Source organism: Exophiala bonariae, assembly GCF_035927105.1.
Source record: "Exophiala bonariae strain CCFEE 5792 chromosome Unknown scaffold_3, whole genome shotgun sequence".
NCBI classification, from domain to species: Eukaryota; Fungi; Ascomycota; class Eurotiomycetes; order Chaetothyriales; family Herpotrichiellaceae; genus Exophiala; species Exophiala bonariae.
In genome coordinates, this window is record NW_027042478.1 from 928,251 (window position 1) to 954,277 (window position 26,027).

Consider the following 26,027-nt stretch of genomic DNA (forward strand, 5'->3'; position numbering starts at 1 on the left):
CACCCTCGAACTCATCTATTATATGTTTCGGCACTGATTCTAAACGAAATGGTCCAATAGCTCGACACCATCTTGGGGGGCTCTAAACTAGGTCGTGGTTCAGAAGAACAAGATGAAGTATGAGCCACCCTACGACTCGACAATGGTACTGAACCACTGGCGACAAGCTCAGATCTCGAAGTGGAAATGGACTATGAAGAGGTAAGATTGAATTACAGAGTGTAGTGGTATGAATCCATTTCTCGTGCCGTTTATCCTTCAAATACTAACAGGGATCCCGAAATCGAGACGCTGATGAGATGGAAGAAGAACAATGTAATTAACTTGACCATTGATACAAATCTTGAATCTACGGGCCAGCTGAGAGACAAATAAGCTCAACATGATCATGCTAGCAATTCCAACTTTCGAGAGGAGTATCACAGTCTGAGATACTTAGTATTGATAACTTAGCATGCGGTCAAGCCTTGTATGCGGTCTCCGAGCAAACTCACGAATCTGAGATGGTCTCATGTTAGCATGGACAGATCACCTAATCAAGGAGTGCTTCAATGCAATGACCACCGCTTCTTTGTCTCCTTCAAGTATTCTATGAATGATTGAGTTTTTGGCTGATTTCATCGACGAAGATCAATATCCCAGCATGATGATGATCCTCAAATCAAGAATTAGCCGCCGCCGTTATTTGATCTTCAAACCCCGGACTAGAAGACTTGGCTCCAGTGGGGTTGGAAGCCTGCATTTCCTCAAAACGTCTTCATGTTCCATCGAACGATATTACACCCATGTCCTTGTTGAGGTAATGTCAAACTCTACCCTACCACAGGCTGTCGTCATGTGCCTATACTGAGGGAGTGATTCCCAGGCGAACAATCATTACACCGAAAGGGCCGAGATCCAAGAGCAACCCCCCTGCTTTGGCTGCCCAGTGAGCACCTTGAACAACTCAATCATGAGCTTACCTGCAGGCTGCGGCCGCTCTCCTGCTACTTCAAGAAAAATCCCGGTATAGCGGAGATGGTTCTGGAAATCTACGGTGTCTGGGTATGGACGACTCCTCCCTCGTCACGATAACCGTCAGATGTTACCATATGCAACTAGCCATGAGTATCATGCAACAAACCATTTCCACTGTGGTCTTTGAAGCTCCACAAAACAGCCTCTCAAAGCAACGGCAGATAGAGTCAAGGCTCCGCTCGATAGACAAGAACGCGGGGTTGTCCACAAGCACATCTGGGGGGAAGAGACCAAGATGTCGATCCTACAAAAGGCCAAGGATTCAGGTCTTTGAACATCTCATTCAGATTTCTTTCATCTCTTCATCAGTCGGGTGCCCCTCGTCTTCAAAGTGTCGTTTCAAAAGACCAGATAGTCGCAATGGCCTTCGCGAAGATGCTTTCGAAGCGATCAGCCCTTCGCACCAAGAACACAGACCTTACTGTCGCTGCACAACTCACTTTGCGTCAATCTCTATGGCCATTGACCATCGTGACGGTCCTATTCTTCCTCTGGGGCTTCGCCTATGGACTGCTCGACACCCTCAACAAACATTTTCAAAATACCCTCGGAATCACGCGAACTAGATCGTCAGGACTTCAAGCGGCGTATTTTGGGGCCTATCCGCTGGTTTGACGAAGAATTTGTTAAGAAATGGTGTAGACTGACTTTTGGCAGGCTTCGCTAGGCTATGCCAACTGGATGCTGAGACATTGGGGTTACAAATCAGTATTCATCTTCGGTCTCTGCCTCTATGGCATTGGGGCACTGATGATGTGGCCGGCTGGAGTCTATCGCTCCTTCGGCGGATTCTGTGGTGCCACATTTATCATCGGCTCTGGTCTGGGGTCTTTGGAGACCGCTGCAAACCCCTATCTTGCGGTCTGTGGGCCCCCGCGCTGGGCAGAGATCAGAATCAACTTCGCGCAAGCATTTAACGCGGTGAGTCAGTTGAGCTTCTGCTGTACAGACAGATCTAATGCTTCCTAGGTCGGGACAGTCGTGGGCCCGGTCTTAGGCTCGTATGTGTTCTTCCAGAAAACGGAGGACTCTGTAGCAGCTTTGAAGAACGTCCAATGGGTGTACCTAGGCATTGCGATCTTCGTATTCATCCTGGCGTTTGTTTTCTTCGCCTCATATATCCCAGAGGTGACTGATGCGGACATGGAGTTTCAAGTAAGAGAGACCCATGTGGAGGGATCTGAACTGCCATTCCGGAAGCAATATCGTCTCTTTCACGCTGCTTTCGCGCAATTCACCTATTGTGGAGCCCAGGTTGCGGTGGCCAGCTATTTCATCAATTACGTCGTCGAAACCAGACGTAATACCGATAGTGCGTTGGCTGCAAAGTTCCTGGCGGGCGCTCAAGGAGCCTTTACAGTTGGACGCTTTTCTGGCACGTTGTTCATGGCGTACGCCAAACCGAGAATGGTGTTTCTTGCATATATGTTCGGTGTGGTGATCTTCCTCGGGGCCGCAACTGGAACCAGGGAGAACACTGGACTGGCCATGCTGTTCATGGTCTTGTTTTTCGAGAGCGTCTGTTTCCCAACGATCGTCGCTCTCGGTATTCGTGGATTGGGCCGCCATTACAAACGCGGCTCGGGCGTCATTGTCGCAGGCGTCCTGGGCGGTGCTTGCGTGCCCGCTTTGACTGGAAAAGTGGCCGATATATACAACGACACTGGCAAAGCCATGGTGGTTCCTGAGATGGTAAGCTCTCCCCCAAATACCCACTGCAGCGTTAGTCGTATGAGGGGCTGTTGTGTTTGAAGGCACTTACTAATGTATCATTGAATTTAGTTCATGGTAGCCGCCCTGACCTACGCCATGTGTGTCAATTTTGTCCCCTACTACCGCATTCCTGCCGATCTAGTCGGTGAGAGCGATATTGGGATCGTCAACACAGCAGACTCCAAGTTGGATGAGGAGAAAAATGTCCAGACTCGGGATGGTCGAAACATGGGCGGCGAAGTCCATGAAGTTGAGAAAACTTAAAGGTCGAGAATACATGTCACTCTGGCTGTGGAATGACCAGAACTCTTGTGGGAAACGTGCCTCTTGCCTTTTCAACTTTACAATCCACCGAGGCAACGTCTGAAATCCCACTTTTGCGGAGGGGAGCATCATGAGGCATGACAACGGGAAGCAAGGGGCGGAGGATCGGCAAATATTGTAGAGTTTATTCTTCGTAGATGCGAATGGCTAGCCTCCCAAACTCGTGAGAGATGGGAAGAAAGTGTAGACGGATTGCGATGAAAGAACAAGGGATTTAGTACTTTATCATTCCTTTCATTGAACCAAGATCACAAGGCTAAGCCCCGAGCACCTTTTGTCCATCGATAGAGAGACAAGGCTCTGCGCCGTGCAATGATCTCCTCTTCACTTGTTGGACTGGTGCTTCGGACGCTGTACAATGTGGAGCGGAGCACCTTGCGAAAACGTTTCTGAAATTCCGTTGAGAGAGTTACCACACACACCTCGTGAGCACGAATGATGGTCTCGCAGGCCTTCTCGACGGACTCATTGGGGCCAAGCTGCGGCATGCGATCGGCGAAAAGCAGGAGTATAAAGCTTCCGTGTAACAGATAGATGCCGAAGAGGTACGGCATGAAGGTGAGTTCTGGATCGCGGCGGAGAATCTGTGAGACGGCAGACGAGGCTGCAATGGCGTGGAAGGCACACTTCATGAATTCCACCGACGTTATCCAGCCGTCGTCGTTCTCGAGCATCGATACCGCGTCCCATTTACCATATAGGAGGACTCGAAGGACATGGATGATGAACGTGGCATAGGCTGTAACCAATTGCGCTTGCGTGCGTGATTTTGACCTTCGCATATTGATCGAGGGATCGTGTGGCTGGCCATCGTTCGGACTCGGGGTGAGCAGCTCCCCACTCGGCGTGCTCTCATCGGTTCGTTCGACTCCATAGCGAGTAGCCAGATCGTTGACACTCCTAGAGCAGTTCTCCAAGAGGTTCTCGACTGATGAGGTTGCCGCTTGGTCATCAAGTGCTCCAAATCGTGGATGATTCTTGAGATGATGTAGAAGGATGATGTCGCCGAGTATCGCCATTAATGGTAAAAAGTACTCGAAGAATCCAATACCAGTGACCGAGGTGCTCGGCCCGTATGACCGTCGTGTCAGCAATTCCATCGGGATGGTCTCCAGGTTCTCCCACATCTCATCGGGTAGAGGTGTGAAGACATCGCACTCGTCGTCCGAAATCGCCATGGTGGCGTTGTATGAGAGAGCCAGATGTCGATCGAGGCAGAACAGTAGCCAAAACACTCTGCGGCGCTCTTCTTGTGCTTCAATGCTTGCTAGAGTCTCCGTCGCGCTCGGCTTGTGCGCTGAGCAGGAGATCTTGACACAAGTGGCGCTGGATGCATTACACTTCTCGTCCTGTCGATTGAGCCCTAGGCGCTGGGCCGACCTCAGGGCTTTATTCCACCATGGGATACAGTCAGTCTTGAAGTCGCCGCCGGATATGACGATGCATAACAGGATGAATGTGAGTACATCATCGATCACTTCATCTGGTGGTCCAGTCTCCCGATTGTGGTAGCCTTCACTTCGAAATTCCCGCCTGAAACAGTCCTGCTGGTAAACGAGATGTCCACCTGCAAAACGTCAGCCCAATGCCGCCGAGAGCTACACAAGGCCAGTTAGTTTCATGTTCATACCTGGAGCTCGATGCCAGTGATCTCTATCTCTTTTCTCTAATAATTCCATCCATAGCCGGCGCAAGGCATCGCATATCCGAGGTCTTGATCCGGGTATGAGAAGGACGGCAATATCCGCTGTTTGTGCGCTGACCCACATCATGGTTACAAGAAGAGCTGCGGTTGTCTCACGAGGCTGTGTTGGGTGCAACAGCGACTGCTTCCTCAGCACGTGTGTCAACACGTAAGGCGATGCGACCCGGAACAGCGAGCTACCTGCCTCATCGAAGTAGAACTCCAATAGCTCGCATGCTTCATCCGGGCTGATTATGCCCACAAGGAGGGGCAATACAGGCGCCAGACATTTCAAGGGGCTTTTGGTTGAGCCAAATTCTCTGGAGCCAATGGGGCGACTTGATATGGACGAGGCACCGAACGATTGGCGCTCACGTCTTGAGCTAACCAGACCTGTATTTGTTGGTAGAGGCGGGCTGAGGACACTGCTGATATCCTGCATGAATTGACTCGTTCGACGTGGAAGCTCTGTGGGTGAGTCTACTACTTGTGGAATGGCAGATCCAAGATTACCATCCTTGTCGCCCACTGAGGACTGGATAATGGTATCGTAAGACGCATTCCGGTACTGCAAAAATGGAGGTTGGAGCTGCAGGCTTCTGCCATCAATACTGGTACTCTCGTGATCGTCAGCGGGATTCGAGCCTGGATCTGTGGCGTCGTGGTGTTCTTCTTGATCAGGGTAAATGATGTCGAAATCGATTTGGGTGTGGGTTTCTGAAATTCGACCATCGTGCATGTCTATCCCATCACCCGGTCCTGGTCTGACGCTGGGTTTTCTGCCTCGTTTTCGAATATCTCTGGCATAGTTGCATTCCTGGTCATATTCTAACCTTGCTTGTCAGAGCCATTGTCTGCTCAATCCCCTGTCTCTTAGGACTGGGTATGCCTACCTCGACAACGCCGACTTCACGACAGACCATCAGCTCGATCCCTCTTTAGTTTTGGAGAGCATCTTTCAATTCGCTTACCAAGGAGCATCTCCATCACACCGGACCCTGAGGCTACTGCATTTATCGCAAGCTCTGCGCGTTCTTTTGCGAGGTCTGGCAGCCGTCGCGGTTTGCATATCGATGGCATGGCCCAGTGGAGCCGAATGGCTAGGGGGAGCCTCCATAAGGAAAAAGGCTTTCTCTGCGGGGATAGATCCGCTGGTTAATTGGTAAGGATGGTGGAGAGTGAGTTTCGATGAGGGCGAAGCTTATCATTCATAAATCATCCGCCGGGTTAAATTGAGGAACCCTGGTCCGCCAAGACGTGGTATTGAGGCTTCAGAACTGGAGTCCTATTGGACCACCTCCCTATCATTTAGCCTGGACATCCTCTGTGAGTGATTGGCACTGCCGAATAATTGTCCGGCAACTCATGATTGAATATGCGAAGCTACATACTCGGTTTCCCAAGTGGCTAGATCGAATAGCAAAACCCCCTTCACGGAACGAATCACTAAGGAGGGGAAGGTCTCTCAAGCATTCTAGCAATGCCCGAGGCTATGCCGGGCAAGTTCGAAGTTGTGCAAGACAAGACGAGGTAGCGTGTGCACATGTTTCATGATACTGAGCTCTCTAAATTATGCGGAGACTGTTCGATTTGTTCAGTGAATGATCTGGGAAGAGGCACCGAGTCATCTTTCTGGCGCACCTCAACTTGCGACGAGCACAACCTGGCTGGAGTATGGGTTCCCGGGGTGGAAAAGAACGATACGGGTGTGAACAGGAATGTGACTGTGGATTGCAGATAAGCGTATCGAGTTCTGAGATTGGCATCGATATCTCTGTCGACGATGGCGACTTTCAACCACCGTTGTAAAGCGGTCCGTTTACCACAGCCAGACACGATGCAGTCTCAGCATATCTGGACTGCCCGTTGTGTACGAGCGTATTCAGCGGGATGAAAATAATGTACGCTGGTGGTGCATGATGGTCTGATTGCATTGTCCCTACCTAAGCAGAGTCTATAGACGGCTAGTGATGGAATGTGAAGGCCCGGAAAGTTCCCCATTGGAAGCTTGGCCTCTTTCTTCCGACGAGTCTGTGGTGGCATGGGGTGTGGAAAGGTCAAAATCTAGCCAGGATCCCAATATCCTCTTCACTCCCTCATACAGTCTATCATCTCGTTTGATAGCCTCGTCGTCTAGAGTGTGAGATTGATCAAAGGCAGAACGCTTTGAGGCTGGGTCATCGACATCTGCATTCTTGCTTTTGAGCACTTGTCGGGCAGTGGCCACGTTCTGCTCCACCTCCGATATCGAACTCACTCCGAAGATAGTTGAAACTGTGAACCCCGGATGAGAGTTTTGCAGAGCTTTAGCGATTGCAAAGCGCAGGGCCACTGACGATAACACATCACCCTGAGTCTCTACGAACTCAGCTGCTCTTTGTGCCGCCATTCTTAGCTCAGGAGGCGCAGGATGCCAGTTTCCAAGTGCTCCCAGAGGGACTCCCCCGTTCCTTAACAGTCCAACGCCCAGGGGGCTTGAGCTAAAGACGGCTCCAACACCCGCCTTTTGTAAAGCGCTCAGGCCTTTCTGCTCGAGTTTCGTGTTTTGCAATGTTAATTGTGCCCAGATCTGAACCACATCAAGCGGCCGACCGTACTTGATCTGGACTTTCTGGGCCACCTCAATGATGAAGTCGATGTTGTAGCCCGATATACCGACGCATCTGATCACTCCGCGATCTGACAGTTCAAATAATGCTCCAACTGCTTCGATAGCTTCCTGGAAGGTGACGAATTCGACATCATGACAAAAGACCACGTCCAGATAGTCCGTTTTGAAACGATGTAATGAACGAGCTATTGATTGATTGATCCAGGTCGGAGAGTAGTCAAATTTATCCACTGTTATTCTGCCAGCCTTGGTAATCAAGATGTAGTCGGTTCTTTGATATTTGCTGGTGATGTCAGGATGACATAGGGCAGCGCCCATTATCTGCTCCGAGGGCTCATAGTATGGCGAGGTGTCGATAGCTCTCAGGCCTAGATCGAAGCCTCTTTTTATGATCTCCACGGCAGGTAAAGACTCTGGGTTCGAATTCAATTGATAGCTGAAGCCGGCTCCTCCCATGACCAATGGAGGGAGACGAGCCAGCACCCCCTCAGCTTCTACCGACCGAGTCACCATCGTCGTTGGTGATCGGGGAGATGAAATGATGAATTTCAAGATCTGAGTTGGTCCCTAAGACGTTGAGAAGGATTTGTCAATTGGGACACTCGGGACTTGTCCTGCTGAAACGCATATGAGCTGCTATCGTAAGAAATTCCGTGATGCAAAAATTGATGATAACAGGAAATCTCTGGGTCCGCTAACAATCTCCGAACTATCGGGTCGCTGGTAGCTTCACCGTGCCACGTCGAGTCCGTACGTATAGTATATCGTCTTAAAGCAGGATCTCGGGTTCAAGGCTGCCGAAACCATATGTGACCCACCGGAGAGGGTCTGAACTCGTAGTAGTCGTCCATGGTTTGCCCCCAACATCACAATACCGTCGGCTATTTTGCTTCTGTCAATGATCAAGAGCCAATTAGTGTTTCTTCATCATTCCGGGATCCATCGCCGAAGGTTCGACTTGAGCTCATCATGGTTTACTTCTCGAAAAACTTCGACTGCTCTGTATGCCCCATCGATATACACATCCTGCACGGAGCTTTGTTCCTAAGTACTCTCGTTAGGTGCCTCGAAGTTGTAACGTGTTCAATGTTGCCCACGAATTTCCCAGAGCGCGTCACGGCGTATGCTTTACCGGAGTTGAAGGGCAGAGCATACGCGCGTTCTTTTGAAGCAGCCAACTTTCCAAGTTCTCCAGACAGATTTGGATTGCATGTGATGTCCACGCCTCCCTAGCTCGACCGTTAAAACGATATCGTAGCTAATCCACAGGTGGGTCAAATCATCATTGTAGAGCGTGTGAATGAATGAACTCGCAAGTGTCGGTAGAACACCAGCATCATGGACCAGAAATCAAGGCCACCGCCGCCTCCCCCAAAACCCAAAGCACTTTCATCTCAACCAACTACAGCGACGAACTCAAGCAAAAAGCGAGGCTTAGGATGGCCGTGGAATGAACCTGCAGCCCATTTTCAACTCTATCAGCCATACATCACCACCGGCAAGATAACATGGCTTTTCAACTGGGAAGTCTGGGTGCCTGAATCCCTTCCGTCTCAAGTCGAGTGGGTTCCATGTGTGCGAACGCCAGCAAACGTCAAGGACGTCGACGCGTTCCTCAGCGACATCATCAACAATCGAGGCTTCAAGACATCAGCCCTCCTCGGTTTCAACGAACCGGAGATTCCTGAGCAGGCGAACATGACCGTGGAGCAGGCGGTCGAGCTGTGGAAGCAGGTCGTGCTCCCGGCGAAAGCGAAGTTCAACTTCCGCCTCGGTAGTCCTGGCATGAGCAGCGATGTTGGACGAAGTAAGCCTTGGTTGAATTCGTTCTTGTCACAGTTGGGTGGCCAAGATGGCATTGACTTTCTCGCTGTACATTGGTATGGGCTGTCGTTCAACGACATGCGCGCTTTTCTTGAGGACTGGCATTCAACCTACGGCTTGCCGGTTTGGCTAAATGAATTCGCCTGCACCCGCATGGGCAATGGCGAAGCTACTGTTCAGGAAGTGGAGGCTTTTATCCGAGATGCTCTACCGTGGTTGGATGCTTGTCCATGGGTTGAGCGGTACGCATATTTTGGAAACCATGATACTGGAACTTGGGTGGGGAGAGCTAGCAACTTTACGGAGTCTTCGGGAGGTCAAGGGAGTCAGTTGACGAGTGTAGGAAGACTTTACTGTGAACTGTAACGATGAAGCACACTGGGCGCTCCTTCAAAGAATTCATGGCTCTATGACTCAAATGGTTCGAGATCGAGATCGAGATCGAGATCTGTTCACATGGAGTGAGATTTGTGCTCTATGGTGGTCTAAAGTGGTCTCCGCATAATAGCTACCCCCTTGGTGCTAAGCACCCTCTAGAAGATCTCCCAACTCATCGACATAGTACGCTGGTCTGGTGTCGCCCTCTAGGAATTCTTGCTTGGTGGTGACGCCTGTCAGCACGGCCAGTGTGCCTCCAAGCTTCCCCTCGATACCAAACTTGATATCAGTGTTGGCACGATCACCAATCATGACAGCACGACTGCGATCGAATTGAAATTTACCCTCAATGGCATCCATCATGGCTTGATTGGGTTTGCCAAATGCCATGGGCTGCTGACCTCCCAGCATGGCGATCAAAGGTGCAGACATGCTCCCCGCGCCTGGGAAAAGAGCTCCAGCAGATGGGAGCGTCGAGTCCACGTTGGTCGCTAGGAAGATGGCGCCGCGTTTGATGTAGTGGTAGGCATAGCACATCTTCAGGTAGTTGAAGTGAAAATCTAGGCCCACAAGGACGACTCCGACGTCTGGGTCCAACACCGAAGGATCGCCTGCAGCCAGTAGTTTGTAGTCTTCCGGGGTAACATCTCTTCTGTAGGCAGGATCTGTCCCTCCGATGTGAGGGATACCCTCAGAATCCAACTCGGTTTCAATTCCTGCTTCACCAACCACAAAGACTTTATTCTTCTTCTTCAGCTGGGGATGTGATTGTGGCAAGATCCTGGAAATGTAGATGCTCGCAGAGTAGGACGAACCAAAGACTTCTTCGGTGGTCGCAGGTATTCCCATGCTCTCCAGCTTTTTTCTGTAGTCACCTCTGGACTTTGTGGAATTGTTGGTCACGAACACGACCTGCTTGTTCTTCTTGCGCAGCATCTCCAGCGTGGGAACACTGCCCGGGAACAGGTGGTCGCCAGACCAGAGAACGCCATCGCAGTCAAAGAGGAAGACCTGTCCATGGCTATTAGCATCTTTCTGTGGAGGAATAGACGAGTGTCATGAATTGGGTGTGGTTTTGATGATTGCAAGGTATGGGGCAATGACAGACATCGTACTTGTCTAAGAATTGCTTCAATCCAGCTTTGTCGCCCTTGAGATACACTGGGGCAGACATGTTGCCGGCGAGAGATATGCTGAAGGGAAATTATTGATTCTGGGTCGGTTGACGGCTTAAGATGCCCCACCTCTATCTCAATCCTCAACGGTTATCTAGCTTTACGACTCCCGCATTTCTGGGATCTGATGTCGTCCATTCGCTAATGAATGTGGCTATCTTGCTGGCGGGGGCTATTTTGTATTGTGTACTGAATTGTTCTCAAGTCCTGCAGTGTTCAATATATCGTAGGCTCGCAGTAGCCCATCATTCCCCCTCGCCATTGTACACTGCCAGTTCTGTAAGATCTCAAGAAACTACCAGAAGCATTGAGAAATAAGCAACGAACAAAGCTGTTCAGAATCTAGCATGGGACATATCAGTCTACGAGTGGTTTCCAGTGTCTTTGGTCTTGCAGTTTGTCCCGTCCACGCCGATAAGCCGTCAAAGACTCGCCTGCCTAAATCGCGATGATCGTCCGAGAGGCACGAGAGGCGAACAGGGCATATATTCGCAAGAAACCTGTGTCATGGATTGCACAAGAATTTCCATCAAATTAGCTGTCGACGGACCCTAGTCAATTCTGCTCATCCTGTAACCACCTTCCCTAGGGCGGGATACTGGTGGTCGCACGTAGCACCGAGCACTTGTCATACAGAGGACTCGGATTAGTCAACCAAAATGGTCTTCTCCAGAGCTGAATAGTGCTGGAAGAAACTGCTGAACAATCGAATTGCATGGTGTACATCATCAGCACCTCCAGTTTCACGGCAGCTGTGCATCGATAGCTGAGGATTGCCAAGGTCTAGTGTTCGTGCACCGAGATGGGCAGAGAGCATGGGCCCAATTGTGCTTCCACAACTTGAGTCGTTCCGTACTACGAATAATTGCAGTGGAACACCCTCGGGATCGCTAGCAATCATTTTGCTGGCCTTTCGAGCAACCTCTTGTAGTAACACAATGCCTGGGGAATTTGTGGCATACCTGGCATTGGCGTTGACCTTGATGACAGGGCCTTGGTTCATTTCGGGCTTGTGGTCATTCTCATATTTGCCACCATAATTGGGATTGACGGAATGTGCCATATCAGCGGAAAGTAGGAATGAGCTCGACAAAGTCTGCTCATAGGCCGTGGAAAACTCTGGCTCGCCGGCATGATCATACGACTCCTCGGACCCGTCTTCAGCAAAGATCGAAGACGGTAAGACAGAAAGTCTGCGAATGATGGCGGGAAGCATCACAGAAAAGGCACCTTGGGCTGTCATACTTCCAATCTCTTCATGATCAAAACATGCAACCAGGCGAATAGATGATTCATCCTCGAGAGCAGAGGAGGAGCTCAGAGACTCTATCAAGCCCATGGTTGCACAGTATGTCTGATTGAGATTGTCAAGCCGTGCGGAGAAAATGAATTCATCGCTGAGACCTCCAAGAACAGCCTTCTGGGTATCGTAAAGGACTAGTTCAAAGTCAACCACATTTTCTGGGGTAACTCCGGCATCTGTAGCAATGAGCTCGACGATATGAGGGTGATGTCGGGTTGTAATGGCTTTCAATGGAGAGAAGGGTTTGCTCTCGTCTTCTGATTCATCGGGTGAATTTTTGTTCTTCTTATCATCCTGACGCTGGAGTTCTGCTGAGACTAGACCGGCTATAGGGAACAGTTGGGTCTCTTTGTTGAAGGAAAAGGTTTCCTGACGGTCAAGGTGGACAGCTAGGGTAGGAATGCGCAGGATAGGTTTGTCAATATGAACGAGTTTTTGAACCACATTGCCATCTTTTCCTCGTACCATAACCCGTCCTGCCAGCCCAAGGTCTCGATCGAACCAGGTATGCCATAGTCCACCGCCATACGTCTCAACGCCGACTTGGAGGAAACCATCGCCTTGCTTCTTGCTCACTGGCTTAATTCGCAAGCAGGGCGAGTCGGTATGGGCACCGATCATCGAGATAGGGTTTCCTGGCTTCCACTTTTTGCCAATGGCAAATGCGACGACGGTAGAGCCATTTCTCGTGAGGAAGTATTTACCACCAGGACTCAAGGCAGACGACCATGATTCTTTCTCCTGTTGAAGGATTCAGTTGTGACAACTTTGCTCCTTGGGTTGTTTGCTAACTGACCTTGATCTCTCTGAAGCCCACTTTGCTCAATCTTTCCTTGACAGACTTGACCGCATGGAAAGGTGTTGGAGAAGCATTGACGAAATCAAGGAAATCGTTCGCAGCAACCTTGATGCTGGCAGGGGCCATGGTGGAATATGGGCGGGCTGCGGGCAAAGATCTCGACAGAAGCCGCAGCAGCATGTACGAACGAGAAGGCGATCAATGGGATGTCTATTGGAGATATATGCACGTACTTCTGGACTGAGTGGGATTGCAACCAGGCTTCAAGGTTGCAGGTGATGGCGTGGGCGTGCACCTGGCCCGCAGGTGACGCCGGAAAAGGCAACCCCTACCAGCTAGAGGTTAAGTAAGTCCAAGCTTGAGCTTCCCCATCATCATGATCATTGTTAATAAGGCCATCGTCTTCGGCAGCCCCAAGCGCCTAACTTAAGGAAATTCCCGGTCTGAGCCTCGCAAGCGCCAACTGGCTGGAGAGCCATCTGAAACAGCCCTCTCGCCGAATCATTCATCAGATCCGCAAGCATCTCTAAAACACTGTCTAAGGGGGGACAAAGATTGTTCCATGTTATTCAACTTGCCGCTTCAGACATTCTATGGGAACCTCGAAGTACTCAGTACATCATTAGTGTACCAATGATCTCTTCACCTCCGTACGAGCACTAACAGTGGTCGCTTCAACGGCCGCGTAAAGTGTTTTTGTTATGATTCCTATTCGGGCCAAGAGCTGGAATCACCTAATTGAAGCTCTTACCATCGATGAAAATATGTGTAGATGGGAATAATAGTATCAAAGTAGTATTCCTGTAGTCCAATGTCTGCCCAAGGATGGATTGTACATGATAAATTAGATGAACCCTCTGAATATCGTCAAGTTAAGCTGTAAATGAGACTGGAAACGGCGTGCCAAGGCTTCTGGAGGCGATCCGGGAGGCAAGCGTGCGCTGAGGACAAGTGGGCAAGTGCGCGTGGTGGATTGTACTCCGTCGGCGGTGGCAGCTGCTCTTGCCGTCCCCTACTGAATGCGAATAACTGGAAGGTGCTCCTGCAACCGCAACCGCAACCACATCAATTCTATCCCATCACTGTTGATTGTGATCGTCAACCACCACATTCAAGCCACGCTGCCTGCGCCATATCCTCATCACGTCCCTTGATCACTCATTCATACTGTCGCTACAAATTATCTCGTCCATCATGCCTTCATCATAAATATAGGGAAGCAGGCTTCTAGAAGTCGACCGCCACGTCGAATCTGAGCCATTGTCCCTCGCCGCTGTTTCCTGGAATACATGCTTCAACAACTGTTGCTTGTATTGCCTCATCACCAACCTCGTCTAGACCGCCTCACTCTTATTTCATTCGTCCCTTACTGTCTGCTCACCTGTATGAGAGTCGATCGAACCGCTTAATCCCGTCCCCAAAACAACAACTCACCAGTCAACATGGCTGACAACCAACCCTCCTCCATCATGATTACAGACGCCGAGCGCCCAACAACACCCTCTCTACCTACTCCAGTTGGCTCCAAGACCCCTCCGACAATTTCAAGTAGGCGGCTTCTAGATAAACTTGATAGCATGAGTGCTGTCCAACGAGCCACTGAAGCCATGGAAGCCGATGCCTTGAATCGAAGGTTGAAGGAAATAGAAAACGCTGGGAGACAGCGAGAGAGGACTCCAGGCCGAAGTCCTAGTCGGAAGCGACAGCGCGTGTATGGAGACAGGTGAGTTCGAAGGTCTGGTTTCGTGAAGTGCCCGGCTCATGCTCTTTTTAGATTCATACCCAATAGAGACGGACAAGATTTACAAGCAAGCTACAGCCTTCTCCATGATGATGGATCACCCGCAACCCCCTCAAGATCAAAAAAGAAGACGCCCCATGGTGAACTCCACTTCCAGAGAACCGAAGAAGCCAATAGAACCTATTCAAAAGTCCTCCGAAATGAATTAATGGGCGACTCCGTTCCCCAGGACTATCGATCTCTATCACCAGACGAGCTTTTCGGTCGACGACAAACACCTCCTGGTCAACCATCATCCGCCACTGCCGCACCTACTTCCATCACCCCCACAACCCCTCACAAGAACATGTTTTCATACAAATCTCCTCAAAAAGTGATAGGATCTGGTCATCCGACACCGTCATCTAGAACTGGCAAGCATCCAGGAATAATCAATCTGAATGCCAGGTCTGATTTATACTCCATCTCGCCTATAAATTACTCATCACAATCCATTCTACAAACACCCCGCAAACAGCCTCGTCCCATAGCCAAAGTTCCCTACAAGGTGCTGGACGCTCCTGAACTGGCGGACGACTTCTACTTGAATCTAGTGGATTGGGGCTCTGCCAACATACTTGGTGTTGGCTTGGGCTCTTGCGTTTACATGTGGAACAGTGCTACTGGCAAGGTGACACAGCTCTGCAAGCTACCCGACAATGATTTGGTGACATCGGTGGCTTGGATTCAACGTGGATCGCATCTTGCTATTGGTACTCACAAAGGATTTGTTCAAATCTACGATGCCGAAAAAGGTAGACGACTACGGACCATGACGGGTCACTCCGCTCGTGTTGGAGCTCTCGCTTGGAATGATCATATCTTGACATCAGGTTCAAGAGACCGCCTAATTTATCATCGAGATGTCCGAAGTCCTGATCAATATCTCCGCCGTTTGGCGGGCCACAAGCAAGAAGTATGTGGCTTACGATGGAACACCGAGGATGGCCAGCTCGCTTCAGGTGGAAACGACAACAAACTCTGTGTGTGGGACAAGCTTTCGGAAACACCCTTGTATCGATTCTCCAACCATGTGGCGGCGGTCAAGGCCATTGCTTGGAGTCCTCATCAACATCACCTGCTGGCATCTGGTGGCGGAACTGCCGATCGGTCTATCAAATTTTGGAATACCTCAACTGGAACTCTTGTTAAAGAAGTTGATACAGGAAGTCAGGTTTGTAATTTGGCCTGGAGCAAGAACAGTGATGAGATAGTCAGCACTCATGGTTACAGTCAGAATCAGATTGTGGTCTGGAAGTATCCAAAGATGGAGCAAGTTGTCAGCCTGACTGGTCATACTTACCGTGTTCTTTACCTGAGCGCCAGTCCTGACGGAACGACTGTTGTGACCGGAGCTGGGGACGAGACTCTCCGGTTCTGGAGAGTCTTCGGCAAGAAGGGTAACGAAGGAAGAACTGGTGATGGAATGTCGGGTGGCAGACTGGGAGACTGGGGTTCGATTCGATAATGGCACGATCCCAACGACAGCAACTTCATCTGTCTTCTCTCGACACCAAAATTTAACGATCGAAGTCTCCGAGTTTACGAGACATGTGCAAATTCACAACACCAGTAATTCTTTTACCCCAAAAGTTTTTATCACAAGAATTCCCAGATCTCAACGACGAAATATTCCATGACACATATTGGGAAACTTGTACAGCGGCGCTTGCGTTTCCTAAGAAACAGAGATTGGCGCACCTGGCTGGCTAATTGGATTGGGCGAACACCTTATTTACATTCATTCTGTGGTTGAATCTTGAGAGCGAACACATCACAGCTTTGCGGCATCACAACGGACGGAACAGCAGTGCGTGCCCAGCGAGCGAGCGAGCGAATGAAAGCAGATTGTTATGATCATCGTATGACACGACCTGGAGTTAGGAATGCTGATGGGCATGGCGCAGGGATGGATCACAATTGGAACTAGGTCTTGATGAAGTTGTTCTGCTATTACTGGGCATAGGTTTTCGCGAGCGTTGGCGCATGGCGGGAGACTTGACTAGGAGATACTGCCACATAGCACAGTGATAGAAGAATTCATCTCTCCTGGCACCAGATATGATCTCGGTGAGCTAGTCGACACAATGAATGCGACACATTTGAAGACCTAGAGTCAAAATCCATTGCACAGTTCTACTTTGCGTCTATTGTAGTTGAATGATTTCTTCACGGTCCGCACTTGGCTAGTACGCTCCTGTTTCTCCAAAGCCAACTTGCTGTTAATAATATTGTACTACACGGACGAAGCCAAGCTCACACCTGGTTCTTTAGAATTTTGGCCAACCGCTACGTAAAGAAGAAGTCTCCCAATCATCCATATACGCGCCAACCTGTCCGCTGGGAATATCGAGCTCGTATTCTACCAGCCACAGTCCGAGAAGCATGGGATGTGGGACATTCACAACACCAGTTTACCAGGCTCGACTTGTAGGACGGTCTTGACGCGTTCGAGGAACGTGCGCGCGCGCTTCTCCTCTCCCACGGGCACGGAGAGGCTGAATACATTCACAGCACCGTCGGTTGTGGTGGTGATATTTCTTGCCGGGCGGGGAGCGGTGGAGCGTGATGACGCCGCGGTGCGTCGGATGACTTTGCCGGAGAGGATGTCGATGATATCGGGGACTTTCGCTCTGGATGGCCTTGAGACAGCGGGAGTCAGGGGGATTGAGAAGGCGTCGATCTGTGGTAGGTATGCGGCTCTTGATGTGGTGGGGATGGTGTCGAGGCCGAGGACGGCGTTGAAGAGGGCGTCTGCTGAAGGTTTGGCGCCTTTAGCGAGAGGTAGGTCGTCGTTGGCAAGATCGATGGCGCGGGCGAGGAAGGTGGAAAGGGGTACGGAGAGGCCCAGGGTGTCTTTGATTCGCTTCTGGACTTTGAGGACTTCCGAGAGGGAGATGTTCAGAGCGATAGAGGTGGTTTTGGGCTGCTCTGGCTCCGATGCTACTGCTGCTGCAGATGTGGCGGGCGACTTGGCTGGTGGTGCTTGGATCTTGATGTTGCTGAGGTCGAGGTGACCTAGGTGGGTGATACGTTTTGATTGCTCCGCGGGATAGTCTTGCTCAATCGCTCCAAGATGGGCTAGGATGTCGCCCTTTAGTAGACGATTGTTCGGTCCTGTGGCAGGGATCTTGGCCACGTCCGCGTCGGAGAGGTGATTCTCGTGGACGAGAGCAATGACGGAGGGGTATAGGGGATATTTGGGATTCTGGCCTGGCCCGGTCGGACTTGTCTTAGGCTTGTCTTTTGAAGGTCTCTTATTCTGTGGTGTCCCCTCGACTTCCTTTTCAACACCCGAGCTCTCATAGCTAGAATCCTTGCCTCCTTTCACATTGTCGGCTTCTGAGGATACCGGTTTCGCTTCGTCTGCTGGTATCTCAAGACTCGAGATGTCATCACCGGGTTCTGCAAGGACGGCTATCCTTGTGCCAACCTTCACACCCTTGGTTCCGTCACTGGAGAAGATCTTAGCCACCACGCCGTCTTCCTGGGCCTCCACATCCATGGAGGCTTTGTCCGTTTCGATTTCCAGCAGGACATCGCCAGTAGAGAAGGAGTCGCCCTCTTTGACCTTCCAACTTGAGATATTGCCCTCAGTCATAGTGGGAGACATTGCAGGCATCGTAAAATTCTGTGCAGCCAGAGAGGCAGGGGTGTAGGAGAAAGCCCGGCGAGCTTGGGTTTGGGAGTGTGAGCATTGCGAAGTGATCTGGCGTGCAAGCAGCCGAACGGACTGTCTGGCCGCCATTGCGGCAGAAGGAAAAAGAATACGCAGACAACTGAGGAAGGGGAGGGCTTCGTAGGGATGTAAGGCAGGTTAGATAGCGTGAGCAGACGGACGAGGTACGTTGATTAGGATTAAAACTAAGTCAAGCTGGTGGTGTTGAGAAGTATCCCTGCGGCGTACGAGTGAGCGAGTTGAGAGCCCCAGCTTAGCTCCCGCTTCTGGACAGTACAACTCCGAAAAAAGTTGGGTTGTTGGGCGAGCTCACGTGGTAACTACTACGCTCTACCCATACGAGATCCGCAGTATAATCCTACGGCAGAGTATTTCACCGATTACCGTCGCTACCATCCTGTGCCCAAACTATCGTCCTACTTCAGATTTGGCACACTGGCTACGGTACCCCCCCCTTGAGCCTCTTGTGTCTGTTCATATGAATGCTTCGTCTCCCTATGTTGCCTATTTGTCTTCAAGAGTATTAACATATCAGTATCAAGAAGCTGTTATCCATTTTGGGGACATGCTATTCTCAAGCTCCCATCATAGCTTCTCTTTTGCCACGGATGGTCTATTCCCCTGTCCTCAGAGTCATAGCAGACTTAAAAACCACGGAACTTTTGTTCGCAATTCGCACGTGCTCGTATTTCCATCTCCAGGTCTGCTGAATACGACCGCGAGCTTTCCCCTATGTGGTTGTTCCAGACCATGATCAATGAAGAGCCTACTAGGCAAACCAAGGGGAGGTGATGAATTAGCATAGGTCGCTTCCCCAAATTGACCTATCCCCATCTCGAACTCGTATTTCAGGCCGCTTGTGCATGACCCTTCAACGACTTAGCTTTCGGAGCTGGTATCTGGTTCGTCTTCCAAAATCCGATCCCTGGCTTCGTTGTTCAACTCTAAACGGCGAAGACTTGAAGATAAGTTCTGCTGATTCAACGGCTATGCGTGGCATCTGGTGCCTGCTTGAATACGCTCTATGGGCATGTCTCGTCTCTCGTGCCCGTCTATATAGAACCGATAGAGTAATCGATCTGCTTTCACTATTCACCAATCTTTATCTTCCTTTTCCAAGGCCACCTCTCAATTACAATCCATCATGAAGGGTGTTGTATTCACTGCTGTTGGCGCAGAGCCCAAGGTTGTCGATGATCTTCCTGTACCAGTACCCGGACCTGATCAAGTCTTGGTCAAGTCTATCTGGACTGCTATCAATCCTGTGTAGGTCAACGATTTGCCCATGCGGTGCAAACATCGTCTCTGGCGCCATAGGTCGACATGTGCTAAGATAAGTTACTGACAATCACTCAGGGATGCGTTCATGAGTCAATACGGTCTTCTCGTTGTTAACTGGCCTCTTGTCCTAGGAGTCGATGCTGCTGGTGTCATCACCGATTCCGGAAATGAAGCAACAGAAAAGTATGGACTCAAGGCTGGTGACGAAGTGTTCGGCTGCACCAGACTAGGTTGTAAAGGGTATTCAGCTGGACAAGAATATTACCTGATGGATGCTCGCGTCACCATCCCCAAACCGAAGAATATATCTCTCGTGGAGGCATCTACCTTGGGTGTTGGTGTGGAAACAGCATGCTTAGGTTTGTTTGCAGGGCTCAATATTCCCCTTCCCGATCCCAAGAATCTTCCTGCAGCCTTGGACGAATGGGTCGTCATTCTAGGCGGCGCGAGTAGCGTTGGAAAGGCTGCTATCCAATTGGCAAAGGCAAGTGGCTACAAGGTTGCTGCATCATGCTCCAGCAAGTCTTCTTCTGTTGTCGAAGAGCTAGGCGCAGTTCCGTTTGACTACAAGGCTCCGCTCGAGGAACAATTGAAGAAAGTCCTTGACATCACATCAGGCGAAGCCTCGAAAGTCTTTGATGCGGTGGCTTCCGACGACCCAGCCATTTGCAAGCAGTTATTCAAGGCAATAAAAGCCTCGGATAAGTTCTTTGCGACAACCAATGATTGGAACCCAACAATCCACGACTTTGAAGGTGGGAGAACTTACAAAGTTCAACTTGGAGAAATTGGTCGACCTGAAGGTACAGAACTAAATGACAAGATCGAGAAGTACATCCCACTCATTGTCGCGTTGATTGAGACCGGCAAACTGAAACCAAGCGAGTACGAGATTATTGGAAAGGGTGGCTTCGATGATGCTCTTAAAGCATATCATCACCAGGTATCGGGTGCAGGGGGCTCTCGCAAGGTGGTGGTCAAAATTCAAGATCCGTAGTTGGGTCTGCCACTGGTTGTCAAACTCCTATCCCAGAGGATGCATGTGTCAATTGGTTTACGTAGAAGAACGAAAATTTAGGTTGCAACCCGTTCCTTAATCTCTTTCTTCACTTTCATACCAAAGCAGAATTAACTCCTGGCTCAGCACTCGGTGATGGTGGCAGAGCACAACTCTCTATCCAATCGTGCCTAGCATTTCCGGTATGAGGCTGCTAGGTCCTACCTCGATAGTGAGACAAGATTGCAAGTCGAAATTCGAAGCACCACAGCTTTTAAATCGTCCTGTATTGAGCAAGTAGCCTACTGGGTATGAGAGAAGAAAAGTGTGCACATTGTGCAAATCATCTTGGGGCAAGGTGGTCGACCCTCACAGCACGGGATGCCGTGCTCAACCGTTGAACTCAAGAATGTCGTAGCCCAAACTGGCTTGCAACCATCATCTAGTTGGCGAGGAATTCCTTTTGGTATGGAGAATGTTTCCAATGTGTGACCTCGTGACATTCTGGGGGACCACATACGTCGCAGACAAGGTATTGCTTCTTGCCAGTCCTTGTGACCTGCTAGAGGGAACACTGCAGTTGCTTTTGCTTCTCCTTGCCGAGACAGTGTTGCTAAACGGTGTAAGCTTGGTACAGGTTTTTGTCCGAAGTCGAGTAGGTTCCCGTGCCCTCGCCCTCTCAAAGCAGCGTGAGTTTGAGCGAACATGCGCTCTGTGCCATGATATTGCCGATGCTGAGGCATTGTGTTACTCTTTGACAAGAGGTTCACAAGAGGCCCGAAACATCAGAGTGAAGCAGATCGACTGGGCGATCACTGCCAGGTTCTTAAAGGATATTCAAGAATCAAGACACAATAACAGTCAGCCTCCCTCTAAGTAGTTCAGATAGCGCTGGTTGATGTCAATCCGGCTCCACTGCGCCTCACTCTGAAATTGTTTATTTCCATGGAAGCTCCGCCAAGGAAGTGACTGCAGTGTGGCGCTCCGAATGGGTATTGTTTTGGACTCACAGGTAGGGCTAGCATCGAAGTTGGGTATCAAGATCAACGGGCACCATACGTTGATCCAGAAAAGCGGGAGCAGGGCATACTCGGTACGAAGTACGGAACTTCGTAACAATATCAGGAGATACCTTGCAGGTGTGGATAACTTGAGCGTCTGCGTAGCCGAAAGCCATGCTTTCAATATCGCCCGGTGCCCCAGGTACCATTAGGCGGTCCCACATTCCTTTTGTTTGTCCATGATTCGCTCTGGTTTGCAGTCATTCGACGCCTGCATCTGTGAGGATGATTTTTATCCTTCTCTGAGATACACAGATGTTTTTTCCCTTTCCAAAATACGAATAGAGAGCATCGGGAGAGAAGCAGCGAATGTCTTGGAAGCTCACGCCTTGCTTAGATTTCCCTCATCCCTGGGTATGGATGATTGGGCCACTCCAGTAATCTCCGTGCAGCCATTAGGGAGGTTTGGACCCCGACGCGATAGATTAATCACACCGTGGTCCTTCCCATCCGGATGCCGGGGCAGGGAACCTCTTCTAAGCTTCAAGACTTCGGTGGGTTTTCGTAGTGAAGCAATTCTTTTCTCCATCTCTCATGTTATTCCTGGTTTTGTTACAAAAGCGTGTTTGAAATCTGGGGCAGTGTTAGGGGCACGGACCAGTAAACGGCCTCCAGACGTCTTACTTCGTACAACCGTGTTTTTCTTGTTTGGTTCTATTATAGCCATCGGACGGTGCATCGCTGATTTCCACGTCCTTCACTCGGTGTATAATAGCGCGAGCCAGCCACGACAGGAGCCTTGTTCTACAGCTGGGCGGCTTGTGGATCCTATCCAGAATCCCTTGTCCAACACTCCTACCTACATAACCAAAAGCGCACCATCGGCTCCCAGAATGAAATGATTCGACGGTCGATCCCATCCTGATGAGGGCGTTCGCCCTGTTATTCTGCGTGACGATCTTTTACCATACATGAAGGAGCCTGAAGAATGCGAGAATGCGATGCAGCAGAAGCCCACGAAGAAGATCGTGAAAGTGGCGCTGAGATGGAGAACAAACAAGCCAGGGGCAGTGCTTCAAGAGGGAAGAAATCGCCAACATCATCAAAAAAAGGCGACCTCGTTACAAATACAAGACACCAGCATGCCACCCCTTCCAAGTCGCATGTCCCGTCCTCTAAAATGAAGCAGAATGCTCACGTCCAGCGTTTCACCCACGCAGACAATAGTCAGGATGCGACACTATACTCACGACGGCAATACAATACAGGAACTCGTAAGTTCCCGGAAGAGCAGTCTGAACCTCCTCAACCCAATGAAGTGCGGTGCCTGCAGCCTTCGACAGCCGATGTCTCCAACAAGGAGATCGCAAGAGGTGGGAATGAGCCCGGTAATCGGATCATCATTCCTCCCTGCATATCCAAAGCAGACGTGCAGGCACTCCTGAACGCGCCATATCAGCCTCCTGTCACGAAAGCTTCTCTGCGCGAATTAGATTTAACATTGATACAATCGAACATAAATCTAAGAGTCGATTTAAACTATGACCATGACCTTCACTTCACCCCCGTCTCTGGTCTCAAAGGGGAAAAGAAGAAACTGAAGGCAGTCCTGTATTGGCAGAGCCTTGTGGCTGAATTTCGGATAACACAACACTACAATTCTCTCCAGACATGCAGTGAGTGTAAAGCGATATCTAAGTCTGGTGGAGATGTAAGCACTGTTGAGAGTAAATTTTATCCCAGACTTCCAGACTTATTCCTCAATCTCAAGGAGCTGTTGACCATCTTAGTCCCCGATAGAGATCAAGATCAGATATCAGAGTACCTTGACATCCCTTTGCTTACCCAGATGGCTACCTATGGCGTCATAAATGTGGTGGGCTTAGGGAAATGGTTATGCGAGCTTCTTACTACCCACTGTGCGCCAATGCGCGATATTTATGCGCAAGAGATGGCGGAAAAGATCAGAGAGGGGTTTGAACAGGGCTCCATGGAGGCGCTCGTGGATGGTATCAAGAAGCTGTTTGACTTCCTGGAGGCCATGAAGCTTGACGTGGCCAACCATCAAATTCGCAGCTTTCGTTATCATCTCATCGAAGACACGGTTGCATTTCAGAAAGATCATTTTCGGGTTCGCATTCGAAACAAGAGATTCAACGTGAAAGAGCCCAGAAAATGGTTCCTGAAGAATGTCAACGGGCACCATCAAAGTTGCAAAAACGGCGACGAATTCGCGCGCACGACACCTTTGCACGCGATGCTTCACGGTCTCGTTGACCTCTGCGTGAATGCCGATTCCAACTTCCCAGAGACCCTTAAACACGACGTTCCTCGTCTGGGCGCGATGCGAGACCAAATACAAGACATCATACACATCAACATCTGTCTACTAGTGTTTGACGAACAGATTAAGCGGCTGGTGGGTTCACGATTCAACCCTTCCGATCTACATCCTATCTTGGGGACCCGCATCAAGGATCTTCAAAGTCGGATATTGGACTTGACCGACGGACACATGAACCCCAACGAGACAATGGCGCAGATGTGGTCTCAACACTGCGGGGCAATCGCGCTGGAGCTCACGAACGCAGCCTTCAGTGTCTGCAAACGCGTGGGGTGTTTTCTTCCCGACTCGGAAATTGAAACCACAGCAAGAAACTTACAGATGCAATTTGATGATGAAAGATTGAATGGTTGTCGAGCACAGGAATTTGCCACAGTCCTGGAGGGAGCTGCACAGGCGCATGCACACGTCTTCGACAACATGACGACCTTGAACATCTCGGAAATACAGAAGCGTCACCACAATATTCGACAAGGGAGTCAGCATGAGTTCCAACAGTGGCGACAGATGCCGACTGAGGATGATATGGCTAGAAAACTGGCCCACATTGCGGTCATTCACATGCGAGTTTGGGCGGATATGGTGTATTTGACAGCCGATGGCGAGCAAGATGTGGGCGTTGAGGTTGAATAGGACGAATTGCTCGAAGACCACCGCATTTGTTATTTTTTTGGGCATTGCATTGTATATAGATAGATACCCCGTCCTTCACTGATGGAGTACGCGGTTATCATCTTGGTGGAGAGTTTGATTTTAGGAGTTGATGTGCAGGGGTTTTCCATTTTGCCTTTTATCCTCTTCGAGTCATATAGTTCTGACAGAAGTTCATCAGGAGCTTGCGAAGACGTCGCATCCGGTGGGATTCTTTTACTCATTTTAATAGAACTCTTCACGATCCTTTCTCTACCGTTCAATTCTGTCTGAGGCCCCCTCAAGTAGTGGCTCTTGTCACGTGGCGACGCGTTTTAGAACGCGTCGTGAGACACCTTTGCTCTGCACACGTACTGCGCACTGGTGATCCTTATCCAAAGGGAAACTACCACGAAATCGATCCCATTAACAGCACCGAGGAATCCTCAATCTCTGGGCTAGGGCTTCGATGCCAGCGCAAACGTCATGGCTCGAGAGTCTCACGCTTGTGAAACTGCAGAGATTGGCCACCATCATAGGCTCGCCATCATCAGGCACCAAAGCAGTCCGTATTGCCGGCATACGCGAAGCGATTGACAAGGCAGCTCCTCTTGACAAGACATCGACTGGGTTGAGTCTGCTGAGTATTGACATGGGAATCCGGAATCTTGCGTTCGCCCATATCAAAGCCCCGGCTATATTGGGCTCAGATGGCTTTTATCAATATGGACAGCCAATGATCGAGACATGGCAACGTCTATCAGTGTCAACGCCCGAGGGGTCTACTACGAGTGTCCAGGCAAGGAAAGCTGGCCCTCCTGTAGAAGAAAATGGGCTTCGATCAGGGCCCGCACCAGGTGCAAAAGCAAAGAAGGAGTCTTTCGAACCCATTGATTTCGCTGCACATGCTTATCGGTTTATTGATCATGTGCTGAAAACACATAAGCCGAATCAGATTCTGATAGAAAGACAGAGGTTCCGAACGGGCGGACAGGCCAGCGTGCAGGAATGGACAATCCGCGTGGGAGTGTTCGAAGGTATGCTTTACGCAGTGCTGCGCGCACTGGCAGGGGAGCGAAAATTGAATCTGCATATCGACCCTATGCAGCCTGCACGAGTGAATGGATCTTGGCTAGAGGGCTCTGATTCCCCGAAGACGGCCCAGGGGAAGAGGTTGAGCAGTCGAGATGTGAAGCAAGCCAAAATCGCACTGGTTTGCAGAATGCTGGAAGGGAAAGCAAAACACTCAAGTTTTACTGTCAGTGAGCAACTGCAGCCTTTCACGGAAGATTTCACCTCTGTATGGAAAAAGGAGGCTAGGGATAAGAAATCTGCAAATGGTGGGATTGGGAAGCTTGACGACCTAGCAGACTCACTGCTCCAAGGACTTGCTTGGATCAATTGGCAGAACAATCGCATACGATTGAGATTGTTGGGAAAAGAAGCATTTGATCTCGACACTAGCTGAAGATTGACCTACTACTTGT

The 26,027-nt window shown here is 50.1% G+C and overlaps 11 protein-coding genes across 11 annotated transcripts; 6 read left to right on the forward strand and 5 right to left on the reverse strand.

The window, feature by feature from the left end:
• Positions 1-1,377: 1,377 nt before the first annotated feature.
• LTR84_007853 (uncharacterized protein) lies at positions 1,378-2,994 on the forward strand (the record flags this gene model as incomplete). Its single annotated transcript, XM_064851405.1, has 4 exons — positions 1,378-1,626; positions 1,675-1,938; positions 1,987-2,709; positions 2,800-2,994. 4 exons carry the CDS (start codon positions 1,378-1,380, stop codon positions 2,992-2,994), a joined length of 1,431 nt encoding a protein of 476 aa, XP_064710408.1.
• Positions 2,995-3,302: 308 nt separating this feature from the next.
• On the reverse strand, positions 3,303-5,477 carry LTR84_007854 (uncharacterized protein; the record flags this gene model as incomplete). The annotated part of the gene is made up of 2 exons (XM_064851406.1): positions 3,303-4,621; positions 4,685-5,477. The coding sequence occupies 2 exons, from the start codon at positions 5,475-5,477 to the stop codon at positions 3,303-3,305; spliced, it is 2,112 nt and encodes a 703-aa protein (XP_064710409.1).
• A 1,215-nt stretch (positions 5,478-6,692) lies between these two features.
• Positions 6,693-7,862, reverse strand: LTR84_007855 (uncharacterized protein; the record flags this gene model as incomplete). The annotated part of the gene is made up of 1 exon (XM_064851407.1): positions 6,693-7,862. The coding sequence occupies one exon, from the start codon at positions 7,860-7,862 to the stop codon at positions 6,693-6,695; it is 1,170 nt and encodes a 389-aa protein (XP_064710410.1).
• Positions 7,863-8,687: 825 nt separating this feature from the next.
• On the forward strand, positions 8,688-9,539 carry LTR84_007856 (uncharacterized protein; the record flags this gene model as incomplete). Its single annotated transcript, XM_064851408.1, has 1 exon — positions 8,688-9,539. The coding sequence occupies one exon, from the start codon at positions 8,688-8,690 to the stop codon at positions 9,537-9,539; it is 852 nt and encodes a 283-aa protein (XP_064710411.1).
• Positions 9,540-9,695: 156 nt separating this feature from the next.
• Positions 9,696-10,725, reverse strand: LTR84_007857 (uncharacterized protein; the record flags this gene model as incomplete). The annotated part of the gene is made up of 2 exons (XM_064851409.1): positions 9,696-10,562; positions 10,660-10,725. 2 exons carry the CDS (start codon positions 10,723-10,725, stop codon positions 9,696-9,698), a joined length of 933 nt encoding a protein of 310 aa, XP_064710412.1.
• A 647-nt stretch (positions 10,726-11,372) lies between these two features.
• Positions 11,373-12,954, reverse strand: LTR84_007858 (uncharacterized protein; the record flags this gene model as incomplete). Its single annotated transcript, XM_064851410.1, has 2 exons — positions 11,373-12,770; positions 12,826-12,954. The coding sequence occupies 2 exons, from the start codon at positions 12,952-12,954 to the stop codon at positions 11,373-11,375; spliced, it is 1,527 nt and encodes a 508-aa protein (XP_064710413.1).
• A 1,316-nt stretch (positions 12,955-14,270) lies between these two features.
• On the forward strand, positions 14,271-16,076 carry LTR84_007859 (uncharacterized protein; the record flags this gene model as incomplete). The annotated part of the gene is made up of 2 exons (XM_064851411.1): positions 14,271-14,551; positions 14,603-16,076. 2 exons carry the CDS (start codon positions 14,271-14,273, stop codon positions 16,074-16,076), a joined length of 1,755 nt encoding a protein of 584 aa, XP_064710414.1.
• Positions 16,077-17,009: 933 nt separating this feature from the next.
• Positions 17,010-18,356, reverse strand: LTR84_007860 (uncharacterized protein; the record flags this gene model as incomplete). The annotated part of the gene is made up of 1 exon (XM_064851412.1): positions 17,010-18,356. The coding sequence occupies one exon, from the start codon at positions 18,354-18,356 to the stop codon at positions 17,010-17,012; it is 1,347 nt and encodes a 448-aa protein (XP_064710415.1).
• Positions 18,357-19,431: 1,075 nt separating this feature from the next.
• On the forward strand, positions 19,432-20,565 carry LTR84_007861 (uncharacterized protein; the record flags this gene model as incomplete). The annotated part of the gene is made up of 2 exons (XM_064851413.1): positions 19,432-19,553; positions 19,644-20,565. 2 exons carry the CDS (start codon positions 19,432-19,434, stop codon positions 20,563-20,565), a joined length of 1,044 nt encoding a protein of 347 aa, XP_064710416.1.
• Positions 20,566-22,746: 2,181 nt separating this feature from the next.
• LTR84_007862 (uncharacterized protein) lies at positions 22,747-24,543 on the forward strand (the record flags this gene model as incomplete). The annotated part of the gene is made up of 1 exon (XM_064851414.1): positions 22,747-24,543. The coding sequence occupies one exon, from the start codon at positions 22,747-22,749 to the stop codon at positions 24,541-24,543; it is 1,797 nt and encodes a 598-aa protein (XP_064710417.1).
• Positions 24,544-25,009: 466 nt separating this feature from the next.
• LTR84_007863 (uncharacterized protein) lies at positions 25,010-26,008 on the forward strand (the record flags this gene model as incomplete). Its single annotated transcript, XM_064851415.1, has 1 exon — positions 25,010-26,008. The coding sequence occupies one exon, from the start codon at positions 25,010-25,012 to the stop codon at positions 26,006-26,008; it is 999 nt and encodes a 332-aa protein (XP_064710418.1).
• Between the last annotated feature and the right edge of the window lie 19 nt (positions 26,009-26,027).